Consider the following 16461-nt stretch of genomic DNA (forward strand, 5'->3'; position numbering starts at 1 on the left):
CAAAGCCAGCGTCACCATGATACCAAAATCTGGTGAAGACACAGTGAAAAATGAAAACTACAGGCCAATATCCCTGATGAACATAGATGTAAAAATTCTCAACAAAATACAAGCAAACCAAATCCAGTAGCACATCAAAAAGTCAATTCACCACAATTAAAAAGGCTTTATTCCTAGGATGCAGTTAGTTCAACATATGCAAATCAATATATGTGATCATCACATAAAGAGAACGAAAAACAAAAACCATATTATCATCTCAATAAATGCAGAAAAAACTTTTAATAAAATCCATCATGCCTTCAAGAAAAAAACCCTCAACAAACTAAGCATTGAAGAAACATACCTCAAAATAATAATAACAGCCAGCTATGACAAACCCATAGTCAGCATCATACTGAATGGGCAAAACTGGAAGGATTCCCCTTAAGGACAGAAAGAAGACAAAGATGCCTACTCTCACCACCCCTATTCAACATAGTACTGGAAGTCCCAGCCACAGGAATCAGGCAAGAGAAAGAAATAAAAGGCATCCAGGAAGGAAAAGAGGAAGTCAACTTATATCTCTTCATTTATGATATGATTCTATACCTAGAAAACCCTAAAGACTCAACCAAAAGGCTCCTAGAACTAATAAAAAAAGCTTCAGTAACATTTGGGTTACAAAATCAACATGCAAAAATCAGTAGCATTTCTACACGCCAATAACGTTCAAGCTGAGAGCCAAATCAAGAACACAATCCCACGTATAATAGCTATAAGAAGAATAAAATACCTAAGAATACATTTAACGAAAGAGGTAAAAGATCTCTACAAGGAGAACTACAAAACACTGCTGAAAAAAGTCATAGATGACACAAACAAGTGGGAAAGCAGTCTATGCTCATGGATTGGAAGAATCAGTATCATTAAAATGGTCATACTGCCCAAAGCAATCTACAGATTCAACACTTTTCCTATCAAACTACCAATGTTATTTTTCATAGAATTAGAAGAAACTATTCTAAAATTCTATGAAACCAAAAAGAGCCCGAATAGCCAAAGCAATCCTAAGCAAAAAGAACAAAGCTGGAGGCATTGCATTACCCAATGTCATATTATATTGTAAGCCTGCAGTAATCAAAGCAGCATGGTAGTGATACAAAAACAGACACATAGAACAATGGAACAGAAAAGAGAACTCAGAAATAAAGCCACACACCTACAACCATCTGATCTTCAAGAAAGTCAACAAAAGTAAGCAATGGGAAAAGGGCTTTTTATTCAATAAATGATGCTAGGATAACTGTCTAGCCATATGCAGAAGAATAAAACTGCACCCCTTTCTTTCACCATATGCAAGAATGAACTCAATATAGATTGAAGATTTGAAAGTAAGACATCAAACAATAAAAACTCTAGAAGAAAACCTAGGAAATATCATTCCAGACATAGGTCTTGGTAAAGATTTCATGATGAAGACTCCAAAAGCAATCACAACAGAACAAGAATTGACAGGTGGACCTAATTAAGGTGCTTCCGCACAGCAAAAGAAACTATCAACAGAGTAAACAGGCAACCTAGAGAATGGGAGAAAATATTTGCAAACTATGCATCTGACAAAAATCTAATACCTAGAATCTATAAGAAACTTAAACAAATCAACAAAAAAAAATCCCTATTTTAAAATGGGCAAAGGACATCAACAGATACTTCTCAAAAAACATACACGTGGCCAACAAACATGAAAAATACTGAATATCACTAATCATTGCAGAAATGCAAATCAAAAACCACAGTGAAATACCATCTCACAACAGTCAGAATTGCTGATTAAAAGTCAAAAAATAGGCTGGGTGCGGTGGCTCATGCCTGTAACCTCAGCACTTTGGGAGGCCAAGGCGGGCGGATCACGAGGTCAGGAGATTGAGACCATCCTGGCCAACACTGTGAAACCCTGTCTCCAAAACAATACAAAAAAAAATTAGCTGGGCGTGGTGGCACAGGCCTATAGTCCCAGCTACTTGGGCGGCTGAGGCAGGAGAATCGCTTGAACCCGGGAGGTGGAGGTTGCAGTGAGCCAAGATCATGCCACTGCATTCCAGCCTGGTGACAGAGCAAGACTCCATCACAGAAAAAAAAATAAATAAAGTAAAAAAATAGTAAATGTTGGCGAGGCTGTGGAGAAAAGAGAACACTTATACGCTGTTGATGAGAATGTAAATCAATTCAGCCACTGTGAAAAGCATTTTGGAGATTTCTCAAAGAAACTAAAACAAAATTATCATTCAATCCAGCAATACTATTACTAGCTATATACCCAAAGAAAAATAAATCATTCTACCAAAAAGACACATGCACTTTTCTGTTCATTACTACACTATTCACAGTTGCAAAGACGTGAAATCAACCTAGGTACCCATCAAAGGTGGACTGGATAAAGAAAATGTGGTACACCTCATATACACCATGGAATACTATGCAGCCATAAAGAAGACCAAAATCATGTCCTTTCCAGCAACTTGGATGCAGATGGAGTCCGTTATCCTAAGCAAATTAACACCTGAACAGAAAGACAAATACCAGGTGTCCTCACTTATAAGTGGGAACTAAACATTAGGAACACATGGGCATAAAGATGGGAAGAGTAGACGATGGGGACTACTAGAAAAGAGGAAGAGCAGGGAAAACAAGGACTGAAAAACTGCCTATTGGGTACTACGCTTACTACCTGGGTGATGGGATCATTCATACCCCAAACTTGAGCATCATGCCATATATCCATGTGCCCCCTGAATCTAAAATAAAGTTGAAATTACAACAAAATTTTTTTAAATGTTTAAAAGATATTCTCATAGAAATAATAATGATTCCCAGTAACAAAGACTTCTACTTTCTTATGCTTTTTATTTGTACAAACGTGTAGGCCAACGGTCCTATTTGAGGAAGCATTCTAAAACTAAATACGGAAGTGAACTATACGTTATTTTCTGAGAAGGGGAATAATTAAGTTGTATGCATGTTATTCGTATCACATCTAAATGGTAATAAAAGGTATAGTGTATGGAAGGCTAAAATTCAGAGAAGGAGGAAGAGAGAATAAGTCAGTGACCTTTTAGTAATAATGTGAAAATATAGTTTAGACACTCGGAAATATTTCTCTGACATTAAGGGCTTTATCATACATGGAATTGTAACACTGCAGTCTTTCCCAGAGGTCTTCTAAAATAGTTTATAACCTAATCTGTCTGGTCATGGTAATTCTATTTATAATGGAAAACAATCTAAATGACTAATAAGAGGGAAATGGATAAATTGTGGTATATGACTCTGGAACATTTAGGTAGCCATTAGTATTTAATTTTACTTAAATTTTCATTTTAATTAAAGTATGATAGCTAAGTAGCAGCATATTACAATTCTTATGGTAGGATACTCAGTGAAAAAAGAATTCACAACTTTATAGTATGATTACTACTCTTTAAAAATTAGGTATGAATATGAATTAAGATTGAATGAGAACCCAGAACAATAAACATGATTAATAGGGTTACATGGTATCATTGTGGGGAAAAAAAAAGTTTTCCAGTTATTTGTGTGTAACAAGTGAAAGCATATATTGTTCAAGGTGTTCGTCTCTTTCAAAGTGTAACTGTGGACAAGAAGATAAACTGACAGACTCAGAAAGCCCCCTTCAGTCTCAAGACTCCTAAATTCCTGAGTTGCAAGGAGGCAGTGCCCAGAGAATGCAGCATTCCTAAGCATCACTAGTTTCCATTAAAACCTAATTTATGGAATTAAAAATTAATTTCACGGAAATGAATTTGAGCAGTCTTTTCATTAGAGCACACTTGGTCTAAATGAGTTTGGAGTGGTTGTAATAGCCATTCCTGCACTGTTATTTATAAAGGTGAAATCTGATGTGAGTATTTTTGTTCTTACGCTACTGAGAAACAACAGATTGCTTAGAGTTTTCAAACTTCCATGTGATAGTTGCTCTTGCTCCCCGAAGATCCTCTCAGGGAAGTTATTTATGACAAGGAGTCCAATAGAATGGGAATCCCTCAGTGAAAGTCAACCAAGGCCTCCGATTAGTGAGTAGAGCAGATAAAGGCCTCTCGTTGTGGAACCAAAATGGGAAGAGGCAATGGCCAAAGTGAGACACCTTCCTTCCCAAGTGCAAGAGGCACTCTTGCTTCCATAGTGAAAGAAGTTTGCGAGATGGGTGTATCTGATGGCTATGTTTCCGGGTGGAGAACTATACATTTACTTCAACATTTTAAACATTCTGTTAATGAATATGCACATGTGTGCACGCACACACACACACACACACACACAGCTATGGGAATATGCTGCACAAATCTCTGACTTCAGGGAAAATAATTGACCAAGGCCCCCAGCTGCTGCACTCTGAAATCTGTCACTGTGCCAACAAGGCCACACTCCCCCCAGTGACTGTGAGCAGCAGGGGAACTCAGGCAGGCCCATTTCTGGGAGACACAGGGCTCCTCAAATTTAATCCCCAACAGTTTTACCAAACCATCCTTAGATTACAGGGGAATCAAGGATGAATTTGCCCAACTTTGTTCACTGTTCTTTACTTGGGGTCAGACTTACATCACAGTTTCTTGTATTTTTCTCTCATAAAATACTTGCACATTTAATCCCATCTTGGCAATGGCTTCCTAGAGGATATACATGTGTGTGTGCATATATATGTACATATGTGACGGTATGACACACACATATATACACACACACATATATTTATATATATACACACACATACACGTGCATAAGTATATATATATGTATATGTACCTTTGAATCATAATTTATCTCCATTTGATGGGCACTAGTTAGGTCCAAATTTTTGCCATTATAAAAATACCCATCTATCCCATTTTTCTAATTATTTCACATTTCTTTGCGGAGATTTTTTTTAAGCTTGCCACAGTGACTGTGACTGTCCTTTGTTGGAATACCTCCAAAGAACTCCCAGAGCCAATGCCACACTTAATACTTGTTTTCCACATGTATAGATTTTCTGGTGTGGCTACAATTTCTCTGGCAAATGAGCTTCAGGCCTTCTCATGTCAGTGTGCAGAGTAAAGAAGTGAGGATCTAGCCTTTCACAGGATCCTCTGCAAGGCAGTGCAGTAAGGAGGGGAAGGGTTTTCTGCCACATCTGTGGTCTCTTCATTCTTCTCTTCCTGCCGTCATTCTTGACCTGGGCCCTGCTGTCCTTCTCTCATCTGGTATCCATTAGAGTTCTTGATTACAAGCAACAGAAATAGATTCTGCTTCACTTCAACCAGAGAGAAGTTGTCAGGAAGATATCGGGGGCTCACAATCAATGGGCGGCTGGAGGATCAGTCTTGAAAGCTCCGGGGCTGGGTTGCAGGAACATAGTGAGGATCTTTTACTAGGAGAGCCTGGTGAGGGAATCTCCAGGATAAATGGGCTCCAGGGGATCCTGGTCCTTGCTTCACCTTCCCAAGATTCAAATCCTGGGAAAGAGACACCCACAGAGGCACCCCTAAGGCAGAGGGAGACTCTAGTGCCTGCAGCAGGGGGGCACCTAGAACTTCACTCCACCAACACAGAACCTGATGGATTGGAAGTAATTCCCCCAAATACACTGGGGAGATTTGGGAAGAGGAAAAAAAATGTTGGGCTACAAAATATAATAGTAATATCCAGCAGCACCCTTTTATATATGTGCATAATCCTTGAGTTTGTACATGTTCGGAGACTGGCCACAACTGTTGCATGATAAATTAGTCTTTGTCCAAGTGAAAGCAAGTTTCCTGATTAAGACAAAGCCTAGCCATTGCCAGAAGCTGCTTGAACTAACTCAGCTCCTAAATTGCATTTACATCCAAGAGCTTGGGGTTCTTTCTGGCTGTCCAAAATTGAAATGTTGTCAGTGCAAGGACACAACACCATCCATCAATTTCTTCTCAGAGGTTCCTCTCTTACCTTCTAGGACTTTGCTATGGCATTTGTTGGCTCTCCAGGCCGGCCTCATTGTTTGTCTGTTTGTTCTTGTCTTGGGGAAGTTTTCTTTTTCAGCAGATTCTCAAACGTGATAGCACTGTCAACAAATTAAAGACTGGGAAGCCATCCAGAAAAATTATCCATGCTGTTTTCACTCTCTCCTTTCCTGAATCCACATCAGTCCTCTCTCCTTAATAGAAATGTTCCATTGTTTTATTTCACTTAATGACCCCTACCACATTATCTTCTTTAAGAATACTTTACTCAGCCAGGTGCGGTGGCTCATGCCTGTAATCCCAGCACTTTGGGAGGCCAAGGCTAGTGGATCACCTGAGGTTGGGAGTTCAAGACCAGACTGACCAACATGGAGAAGCCCTGTCTCTACTAAAAATACAAAATTAGCTGGGTGTGGTGGCACATGCCTGTAATCCCAGCTACTCAGGAGCCTGAGGAAGGAGAATCGCTTGAACCTGGGAGGCCAAGGTTACAGTGAGCCAAGATCACGCCATTGCCCTCCGGCCTGGGCAACAAGAGCGAAACTCTGTCTCAAAAAAAAAAAAAAAGAATACTTTTCTCTATCTAATTCTTACTTTAGGGAAACTCACTTTGAGTCATCACCAAAGCCTGTCTGTTCAGTGCAACCATAAGTAAATGCTCTCATAAAATAATGGTAACGGGTCAGGCACAGTGGCTCACCCCTGTAATCCCAGCTCTTTTGGAGACCAAGGCGGGCAGATCACTTGAGCTCGGGAGTTCGAGACCAGCCTGGGAAACATAGTGAGACCCCCCGCCATCTCTACAAAAAAATACAAATAATAATAATAATGGTAAGGTGAGCATGTATATGAGATGAACTTGCTTTTGGCAAAGAAAAAAATACACCTGACATACAAATGAAATTTGGATTCATGGAAAAAAATTCCAGAAGACGGAATGTTCAGATTATATTCAGGTAATATGTCAGCATTTTCATTCCAGGTAAAGATGGCTTTGCAGCAGGAAGGATTTGACCGAAAAAAGCGAGGTTACAGAGATATCAATGAGATCGACATCAACATGAACGATCCTCTTTTTACAAAGCAGTGGTATCTGGTGAGTGTCTTTATGTCCTTTTGGACATTTCCCATTTTGAGACTCTGGATAAAAGATGAATTCCTCTATCCTCATTATTCACTAGGATGTTAGCCAGTATCCAACTCAGTGACCCTCTCTGTCCCCTTACATATGTATTGATTTTCTGTCACCACCTGTGCATCTAGTTCTCTAATCTGCTTTCTTCTGGAACTGCTAAGTAGCCCTGCTCTCCTAGGGTGGAGGCTATGACCAACAACTGATGGAATTCTCTTCAGTTCTGAAAAAGTGCACCAGTGTATGAGTGAAGATTTGCAAAACTATATCAAAGTCAAATCAGAGGTCTGGGAAGAGTAATGCAGGGGTTTCAACAGACAGAGTAACAGGGGACATAATGAAGTCATAGGCCTAAAAGAAAGGATCCAATGACTTTGCAAGGGGCTAGCAAGAAAGCTTGGAGACTAAAGTAGCAAAAAGAGCATCTATTAATGCTTCCTAAAACAATGGCAGGAAATCAATTCCATGGGGCTTAACTGAGGCAGGCCTGGAGGCACTAAAACCCATTTTGTCTGGTGAAGTGAGCATTTTGTGGGTCACCAACAGTTCATCATGATCCATTTGGATTGGCCAAGCTATGTTTAAAAAGGGATCAGTGACTCCAAACCAACCTGAACTGCAGGGCATATTGACAGAAAGGGAGTGACTAATTTGTAAATGTGAATGAAGCTGTATTTTATTTAAGATTAAAAAGTGATGAACAAGAGAGAGAACTAAATTACAGCCTTGTGGACAGCTACATTACAGGAATTCATCACAATTTCCCTTCTGGGGCTTCAGAGCTTGACTCTGACTTATGCTTTTTGGCATGGAAGTCTGAAAATCCAATATGGGTAATTGAATGAGGGTACTTGTATTAGTCAGGATAGGCTAGGTTTGTTGCAATAATGAACAACCCTCGGATCACAGTAGCTTATCAAAAGCAAGGCTTGTTTCTCACTTTTGCTACAAGACTAATGCTTCATAATTGCTCAGAAATGCAGGCTGACCAACCTCCATCTGAGCTCCATTCCCACACTGCTTTCATAAGCCCTTCAGCAAGGAAAAGGGGCAAATTGTAGAATTTTTAAAAGAAACTCTTAAAGCTTCTGCCTGGATGTGAAAAAATGGCACATGAGATCACATGTCATTGGCCAAAATCAGTCATCCGCCATTCTAACTTCAGAGTGGGTGGAGAGGTGTGTAGTCTTAACATGTCTCTAGAAGAAAGAGCACAGTAAAGTTTTTAAAGAGCCCCAATGACAATCATACAATGTTTTAGCAATATCATAACAGCCACTGATCACTGTGGGCTTTTGCCAATACAAGCTCTGACTTCATTATTTTTTTTACAATCCATCCTGGAGAAAACCTACACAGTACAAAGACACATGAAGATTGGGAGTGGACATATTACTGTGGAATTGCTCTTTGTTTTCCTTTCTTTCTTTTCTGAAATATTTTTGGGGGCCAGGATGAGGGGCCTTAGGATTTATTTTTCTGCATTAGAACATGCACTAAAGGTGAGCCAGTTTTCTTTAATTCAGTTCAACAAATACTTTTGAACAAGACTTAGTGTGGTGGCACTGAAATTACAAAGATTAACTAGGACATGTTATCTCCTGCAAAAGATATTGTTATTTAGTAAGAAGTTATATTCAAATAAGAATAATCCAAAACAATATGCTGTAAATTCAAAACATGAGGTATAAACAAAGAGCTATGAAAGTGAGCATTTAATTCTAAATCAGGGAGGGTTTCCTGCAATAGCAGCTCTCTTCTAGAAAAAGTTTAAAGATAGTGATCTAGTTATAAGATATTAGGGGATTGAAACTATGTTTGCATATTTACAGAAAACAGAAAACACAAAGTGTTTATACCAAAAAAAAAATGGAGAGGAAACACTATAGGTGGGTTGGGAGGGACACCCAGAAGTACTGTTTCATGGAAGATGTGGCCTTTGAGCTGGTCCTGAAATATTAGATGGCTATAGAGCATGTCAAGTAAATATGTACATGGGTGCTTTACAACACCAAACTAATACCATTCTCTGCTTTGAAATTCCTGTACCAGATCAATACTGGGCAAGCTGATGGCACTCCTGGCCTTGATTTGAATGTGGCTGAAGCCTGGGAGCTGGGATACACGGGGAAAGGTGTTACCATCGGAATTATGGATGATGGTGAGTATTTTGAAGCCTGTGCCTCATTTGGAAATAAGCGTACCTTTGCTTGCCTTTTGATAAAAGTTGTATTGTTTTGGAGATGCTAACCAGAGATGGAACAGCAAGATACTGGGCATGATGGCCACACTGCACTGTGCCCAGATCTTCACCTTTCTTCCAATCAGTGGTCCTCAAACTTGAGGTTGCACTTAACAAATATTTTTTGAATTAATAAATAATAAGCTAAACAAACGAATAAATGAAAGCTGCCTATCACTCAACCATAATTTCTTACTGCTTACACTTTACCTTAAAATGTCCTCCAAACCTCTTTATATTTACCATCAATTTCTCTAGACCCACACTATCCAATGCGGTCACCACTAGCCATATGTGCCTATTTAACTTTACATTTTAATTAGTTAAAGTTAAATAAAATGTAAAATTTTATTTCAATTCCTCAATCACACTAGCCTCAAGTTCTTGATATCCACATGGGGCTAGCAGCTGCTGAAATTCAATTCCATTTTCATCATCACAGAAGGTTACATTAGCGTGACTCTACATCCATAAAACAGCTTTTCAGTAACAGGATTGGAGCTTGGGGAAATTTGACTTTATTGCTGCTTTCAGAATGAACCCTTGTAAAGTAGCCTTTGATAACCTTTTATTACAGACATCCCTTACATGTTATTCAACCTGCGTGCCTACCAAAGACTTAGCAGAGCTTCATTTTCCATAGTTTGTGATATGAAAACCAATGGGCTTGATGAATTGGCATTTTTCCAACTACACACGTCCTTGGCCCTGCCAAGATTGTGGAGAATCGCTGCCTGTGGTCATTTCACTGGGGATGTGTTGTTGCCCTCCATCACCCATCTGGGTCTGCCAGCAAAAAGCTCTACTGTGCATTATTGACCCAATTATATACAAAGGCTACACAGAGATGAAACAGTTGAGCCTTTCCCATCTGAAGATCCTCAAAGAACAGAACACTGTGTTCCTTAAAGTAAGGCTTTGAAGCAGAAATGACAGAGGAAACCAAGAGGAGCCAGCCTGCTTAAAACCTGCGTTGTCTTGTGTGGGCTCATTAAATATCAACATAAAAACAATGCCTCAATGTTTTTTGATGTGTGAGACATTTTTAAGTGGATGTAAAACCTTCCTCCAGAGGCCAAGTGCTCTCACAAGAAGAAAGGAGCCCTGCATGAGAGTGTGTGTGCTCAGATGTCAGGAATTTAAAAATGTTTCTTCTTTTCTCACACTTGTTCTTGAAAACTGTTCCAAAGGGGTTCAGGCCAGCTCACCCAGGAAAACAATGCATCAGGGTTTGGGGAAAACCTACCTAGGAGATATTGTCATGACCATTTCTAACAGCATATCCTACTGGGTATCCCCAGCCGGGGATCAGAGAAGCCACCCTAAAAGTGGCACTAAAGTGCCAACAGATGTGCATTGCTCTGCTCTTAGGAAACCTCCAAGAGTACTGTAGATGCCCATTTCAGTATACTTTAACTGAAAGCTCTTTGACTGACTCCTAAAGTCATTGGCTCCTGACTCATTTCCACATGCAAAGGCAAGCCCTTTAGAAAGTCTCAGCAGAATTTCTCATTTGATGTTCTTTCTTCAGCTGATTAATGGCCTTTGGGTTCCCAAAAAAGTAAACTCTGCCCCCCAATTACAATTCCTGGTTTCTTCTTCGTTTTAGTCAATTACTGCTGCAGAACAAAGCATCCCAACATTGAGTGGTTTAAAAAACAACCATATTATTATCTCTCACAGTTCTGTGGGTTGCTGAAGTTCAGCTGGGCAGTTCTGCAAGTTCCACTGGAGTCTATCATGCAGGCGGAGTCAGAAGGCAGTTGACCCTGGAGTCAACTAGAGGCTCCAATGGGAGGCTGAAAAGGCTCAGCCTCCCTCCCTTTCCATGGAGTCTGAGGACCTCTCCTCTCACATGAGGCCTCCAGCAAGGTAGATGGATTTCTTATAGGTGGCTCAGGACTCCCAAGAGTAGGCATTCCAAAAGAGAAGAAGCAGAAGCTGCCAGTCCTCTTAAAGGCTAGATCTGGAATGGGCACCGGTAACTCTGCCACTTATGTTGGATGAATGGTCCCAGGGCCAATCCAGATTCAAGTGGAAAGGAAATAAACTCTGAATTTGTGGCCATTTTTAATGCATCACATGCTATTCCGTATGATAACTGAAGAAAAGTATCCAAGTTCACTGTTGAATAGCAAAATGAGCACATTTGGGACAAGGGCAGCTCCCCACATGGTGAGGACAAGGACAGATGCTCTTGCCATGTAATTGGCCATCTCTGTTCTCACAGCTAGAACCGGGAAGGCTGGCAACATCAGTACTGCATTCTCTCTCTTAACGACCTGCACGCATGAATGGTATGGTGCCATGTCCCAGACATTTTCTTGGCAAGATATTCCAAAATAAGGTTAAAGACAGACACAGATGCCAACCCTGATACCGAAGGGCAAAACTAATGTCATATTCTATCAACATTGTCTCTCACATGTTGGCCTGTGTGGCAAATGTTCAATCATCTGCGTGCAGAAGTTTAAATTTGTGGACAGCCAGTTTTAATCGCTGCCCTCCCAACTCTGGTTGCCCAACTCCAAACTCAGCCATCATCCCCTCTGCTGGATCCAGTGACTCAATGGATGCTCAATAAATATCTGCTGCCTTCTCTTAGGTACAAAGCAATGTCATTTCCACATCCTACATATCACTAGGAGAGGACCTCCATGGTTAGCTGCTGTCTAAAGGGGCAGAAATTATTTCTTAAGGGTCTATTAGGACATTTCACGTATGTAGATATTAGCAAGGACCCCACTTAATGATGACAACTTCCTCCCTTTTACTGTAATGGAATTGTTTAGAGTTGGGAACTTGACCTGGAAAATGGAATGTGATCACGACAAGATACAGGGATGGACAAGAGTCATCCAGCCCAAGAATAATTCAGGGCAGATGGCTGCTTCTCAAGATCACACAAGATCAGAGAAGGCATGGGTCAAGGCCCTTAGCCATTATCAGATGGAGCCAAGGAAGTGAGATGGAAGGCCAGTGAGCTAAGGTCAGAGGGAGCTTCAAGCTGAAGTAAGAATAAACAACTAACAGTAAAAACGACGAACATTTATTGAGTAATCACCATGTGCTAGACACTGCTTAGCATTTTGGAAATACAACCACAGTTATTCCCTAAGGTTGGTATTATTATAATCGCCATTTTACAGATGAAGAAACTGAGGTTTAGGGAGGCAAGAAACTGCCCAAAATCTCACAACTAATTCTAACCACCATTCTTGGTACTTGGAACCTAATCCTTTGCTCTGCCTTCCTGGTGAGACTTTATGAATGGGGGCCTCATTCGAAATAGCATTAGGAGATATACCTAATGTTAAATGACGAGTTAATGGGTGCAGCACACCAACATGGCACATGTATACACATGTAATTAACCTGCACGTTGTGCACATGTACCCTAAAACTTAAAGTATAAAAAAAAAATGACACCACCAGGATGTGGAAATTCTCCAGGACAAAAGACAATTTTTTCAATAAATTCAAATAAATAAATAAATAAAAGATTCAAACCTGAGGACCAGATAGTCACCCACACCCTTCTGAGAGATTTAGAACTCTGCATCACATAGAAAACAGTAGGAAGGTCCAGCAGGGTGACTGCTCCGCTTACTTTTGCTGCGTAACAGATAATCCTGTATCAGTCCATTTTCACATTGCTGATAAAGACATACCCAGACTGGGTAATTTATAAAGAAAAAGAGGTTTAATGGACCCACAGTTCCACGTGGCTGGGGAGGCCTCACGATCATGGCGGGAGATGAAACCGTGTCTTACCTGGCAGCAGGCAGGAGAGAGAGTGAGAGCCAGGTGAAAGGAGTTTCCCCTTATAAAACCATCAGATCTCGTGAGACTTATTCACTACCACGAAAACAGTGTGGGGGAACCCACCCCCATGATTTAATTATCCCCCACCGGGTCCCCCCAACAAGATGAGATCTGGGGGAGGACACAGCCAAACCATATCCAACCCCAACACTTAGCAGCTTAAAGTTGCTATTTATCTTTAATCATGATTTTGTGGCACAAGAATCTGGAAAGAGCCTGGCTGGGCACTGCTCACTCAGTGTTGCTCATGCAGTTATGATATTAGCTGGGCTGCAGTCTTCTGAAGGCCCCGCTGGGCTGCACATCCATGATGGTGCACTTCTATGGCTGGTGGTTGTTGCTGGTTGTCACTGGAGCTCAGCTGGGACCGTCAAAAAGAGTGCCCACATGTTGTGCTTTACTATAATTTGGTCTTGATGTCTTACTCACCAGAGTGGCTATAAACTCTATCCTGCCCCAACAGGACTCCAGGGGATTGGCTGTAGATGTTTACAATGTGCCTGTCTTAGTCCGTTCCTGATGCTATAACAAAATACCTTAGACTAGGTCATTTATAAATAACAGAAATGTATTTCTCACACTTCTGGAGGCTGGGAAATCACAAATTCAGTATCTGATAAAGGCTTGCTCTCTGCTTCCAAGATGGCCCCTTGTTGCTCCATCCTGTGGAGGGGACAAACACTGCGTCCTCCCCTGGCAGAAGGGGTAACAAAGGGATGAACTCTCTCCCTCAAGCCCTTTTATAAAAGTACGAACCCCATTCATGAAGGCACAGCCCTCAAAACCTAATCACCTCCTAAAGGCCCCACTTCAAAATACTATTGCAACTAGGGATTAAGTTTCAACATATATTTTAGAGGGACACAAACACTCAAATCAGCATTTCACCCTGCCCGCAAGCACCTCCCCACCGAAAATTTGTGTCCTTCACATACAAATACACTTATTCTAGCCCAGTAGCCCCAAAAGTCTTGATTTGTTCCAGCAACAACATCAAAGTCTAAAGCCCAGAGTCTCATCTAAATATCATCTAAATCAGAGATGGGTGAAACTCAAGGTACAATTCATCCTGAGGCAAATTGCTCTCCAGCTGTGAACTTGTAAAATCAAACAAGTTACGTGTTTCCAAAATACAATGGTGAGACAGGCATAAAACATACATTCCCGTTCCCAAAGGGAGAAATAGGAAAGAAGAAAGGAGTAACAGGTCTCAAGTAAGTCCAAAATCCAAAAAGGCAAACAAATTCTGAGGCTTGAGAGTAATCTTTTCTGACTCTATGTCCCACCTTCTGGACACACTGAGGTGGGAGCTGGGACTCCAAGGCTCCTAATGACCCCTCCCCCATGGCTTCACTGGGCACAGCCCATGCAGCAGCTCTCATGGGGTGGAGTCTCATGCCTGCCATTCTCCCACACGGGAATCACATGTTAGTGGGTCTGTAGTTCTGGGGTCTCAGGGCAGTCCCACCCCCACAGCTCCACTGGGCATTGTCTTAGTGGGGGTTTTCTATGGTAGCCCCACCCCACGGCAGTTCTCTGCCTGGGCCCCGAGGCTCTAGGGTTAGGGTTAGGGTTAAAGAACTGGAGCTCAGAGCCAGGGTTCTGACATGCTACGCATCTGAAGTGAACTATTAACATTCTACCTAGGAATGTGCACATGGAACTCCTTCCTAGTTCCTCGAGGTCTCCAGGACTGTCACCGCTTCCTGAGAATTGGGACTATTGTGGATTAGACTTTCCAAGAAGCTTCAAATTGATGATAGGATACTAATGATTTATGAACAAAATTATAACCAAGTATTTGTCATTTCTGTGCCACAATTATTATTATGATTGGCTGGTGATCAGTCGGTACCCCCATAGGCTGTGAGCCATAGATAGTTGTACAGCTCAGGTTCTACGTCTAAATCACCTGCGGTTTTCCAGGACCGACACTGTGCCTGGCATTCACTGCTGAGAAATAAACAGAAGCATGAAGTATAAGAATGAATATGAGAATATTGTAAGAATTAAAAATAAGCCAATTAGGAAGATGTGTTCAGTACCTCCCACCTTAAAAGATAATCAAATATACAAAAATATAAAAGTACTATCTAGTTACCAAATTACTATTTTCCATTCTTCAGTCCATTATTACTTTTTCCGAATCATGTTTGTTGTCCTTCACAGTCATATCAATCATTCTCTTTCTCAGACCAAAGTCGGTATCTGTTCTAACTTAACACTTAGTATTCCTCTTAACCTAATTTAAGATCGTTTATTTTAATTAGGCTAAATTTCTCTTGTTTTAATTCTAATTTCCTTCTGGTCTCAAATTATCTCCTTGCTCCAGTATTTTCCCTTGACAGAGAAGACACTACTATTTATTGGAACATTTTTCTCCTTAACAGCTTCCATTCTCAGAACATGAAGCCATGTTTTAAAAATTGACTTCCTGTTGGAAAATATATTCTCTGGGTGTGTCTTTTTTTACACTTATTTAGATAAGTTTGTTTGATCTAGCTAAGTGTGAAAAAAGACACACCCAGAGAATATATTTTAAAATATAAATATTTAAAATATATTTTTGATAATTTATATTTAGGTAAAAATTATCAAAATTTTTCACCCAACGAGTTCACAAAATTTAAGCTATCTTAACGAATAGAAGTGATTTAATTTCAACACAATATGCTGAAACCAAGTGGATATTTTTTAATGTTTCTTTTCTTCTGCATATGCACACTACTCCAGAGATGTGGTAGATGTTAGGACTAATGATGATAAGAAATAGAATGTATTAAGTGTTTACTATAAGCTGAAGACTTTCAATGAATTGTCTCTAATCTTGAAAACTTCTTTGCAAAGTAAATAATAGTCCCATTTCAAATACATGGAAACCAAAGCTCAGAGAGATTATGTCACTTGGCTAAAGCCACACAAGTGTTAGTGTCTGAGCCCGGAGTGGAACTGGATCCACTGATTTCAAAACCTATGCTCATCCCCAACTTCACCCCACAGCCTAAACTGACCATTTTGCTGGGGGGATGTTTCTTGGTTTGCTTTTTGGGATTTGTTTGTTGTTTTCTTTTAGAGACAGGGTCTTGCTGTGTCTCCCAGGTTAGTGTGCAGTGATGTCCTTATTTTTTGTAGAGACAGGGTCTCACTATGTTGCCCAGGCTGGTCTTGAACTCCTGGCCTCAAGCAATCCTCCTGCCTCAGCCTCCCAAAGCACCGAGATTACAGGCGTGAGCCACCATGCCTGACCAAAATTGACCGTCTTTGAATTAGGATCCAGAACAAGG

General features: G+C 40.6%; 1 protein-coding gene across 1 annotated transcript in view; it reads left to right on the top strand.

Annotated features, from left to right (window-relative positions):
- PCSK2 (proprotein convertase subtilisin/kexin type 2) overlaps nucleotides 1-16461 on the top strand; it is a 259004-nt gene that overhangs the window by 124957 nt on the left and 117586 nt on the right. The window contains exons 3-4 of the mRNA XM_004061834.5: nucleotides 6961-7074; nucleotides 9163-9271. Of these exons, the coding sequence (XP_004061882.1) occupies nucleotides 6961-7074; nucleotides 9163-9271 (223 nt within the window). The remainder of the gene's footprint in view (nucleotides 1-6960; nucleotides 7075-9162; nucleotides 9272-16461) is intronic.

The sequence above is a fragment of the Gorilla gorilla genome, chromosome 21 (assembly GCF_029281585.2).
Source record: "Gorilla gorilla gorilla isolate KB3781 chromosome 21, NHGRI_mGorGor1-v2.1_pri, whole genome shotgun sequence".
NCBI classification, from domain to species: domain Eukaryota; kingdom Metazoa; phylum Chordata; class Mammalia; order Primates; family Hominidae; genus Gorilla; species Gorilla gorilla.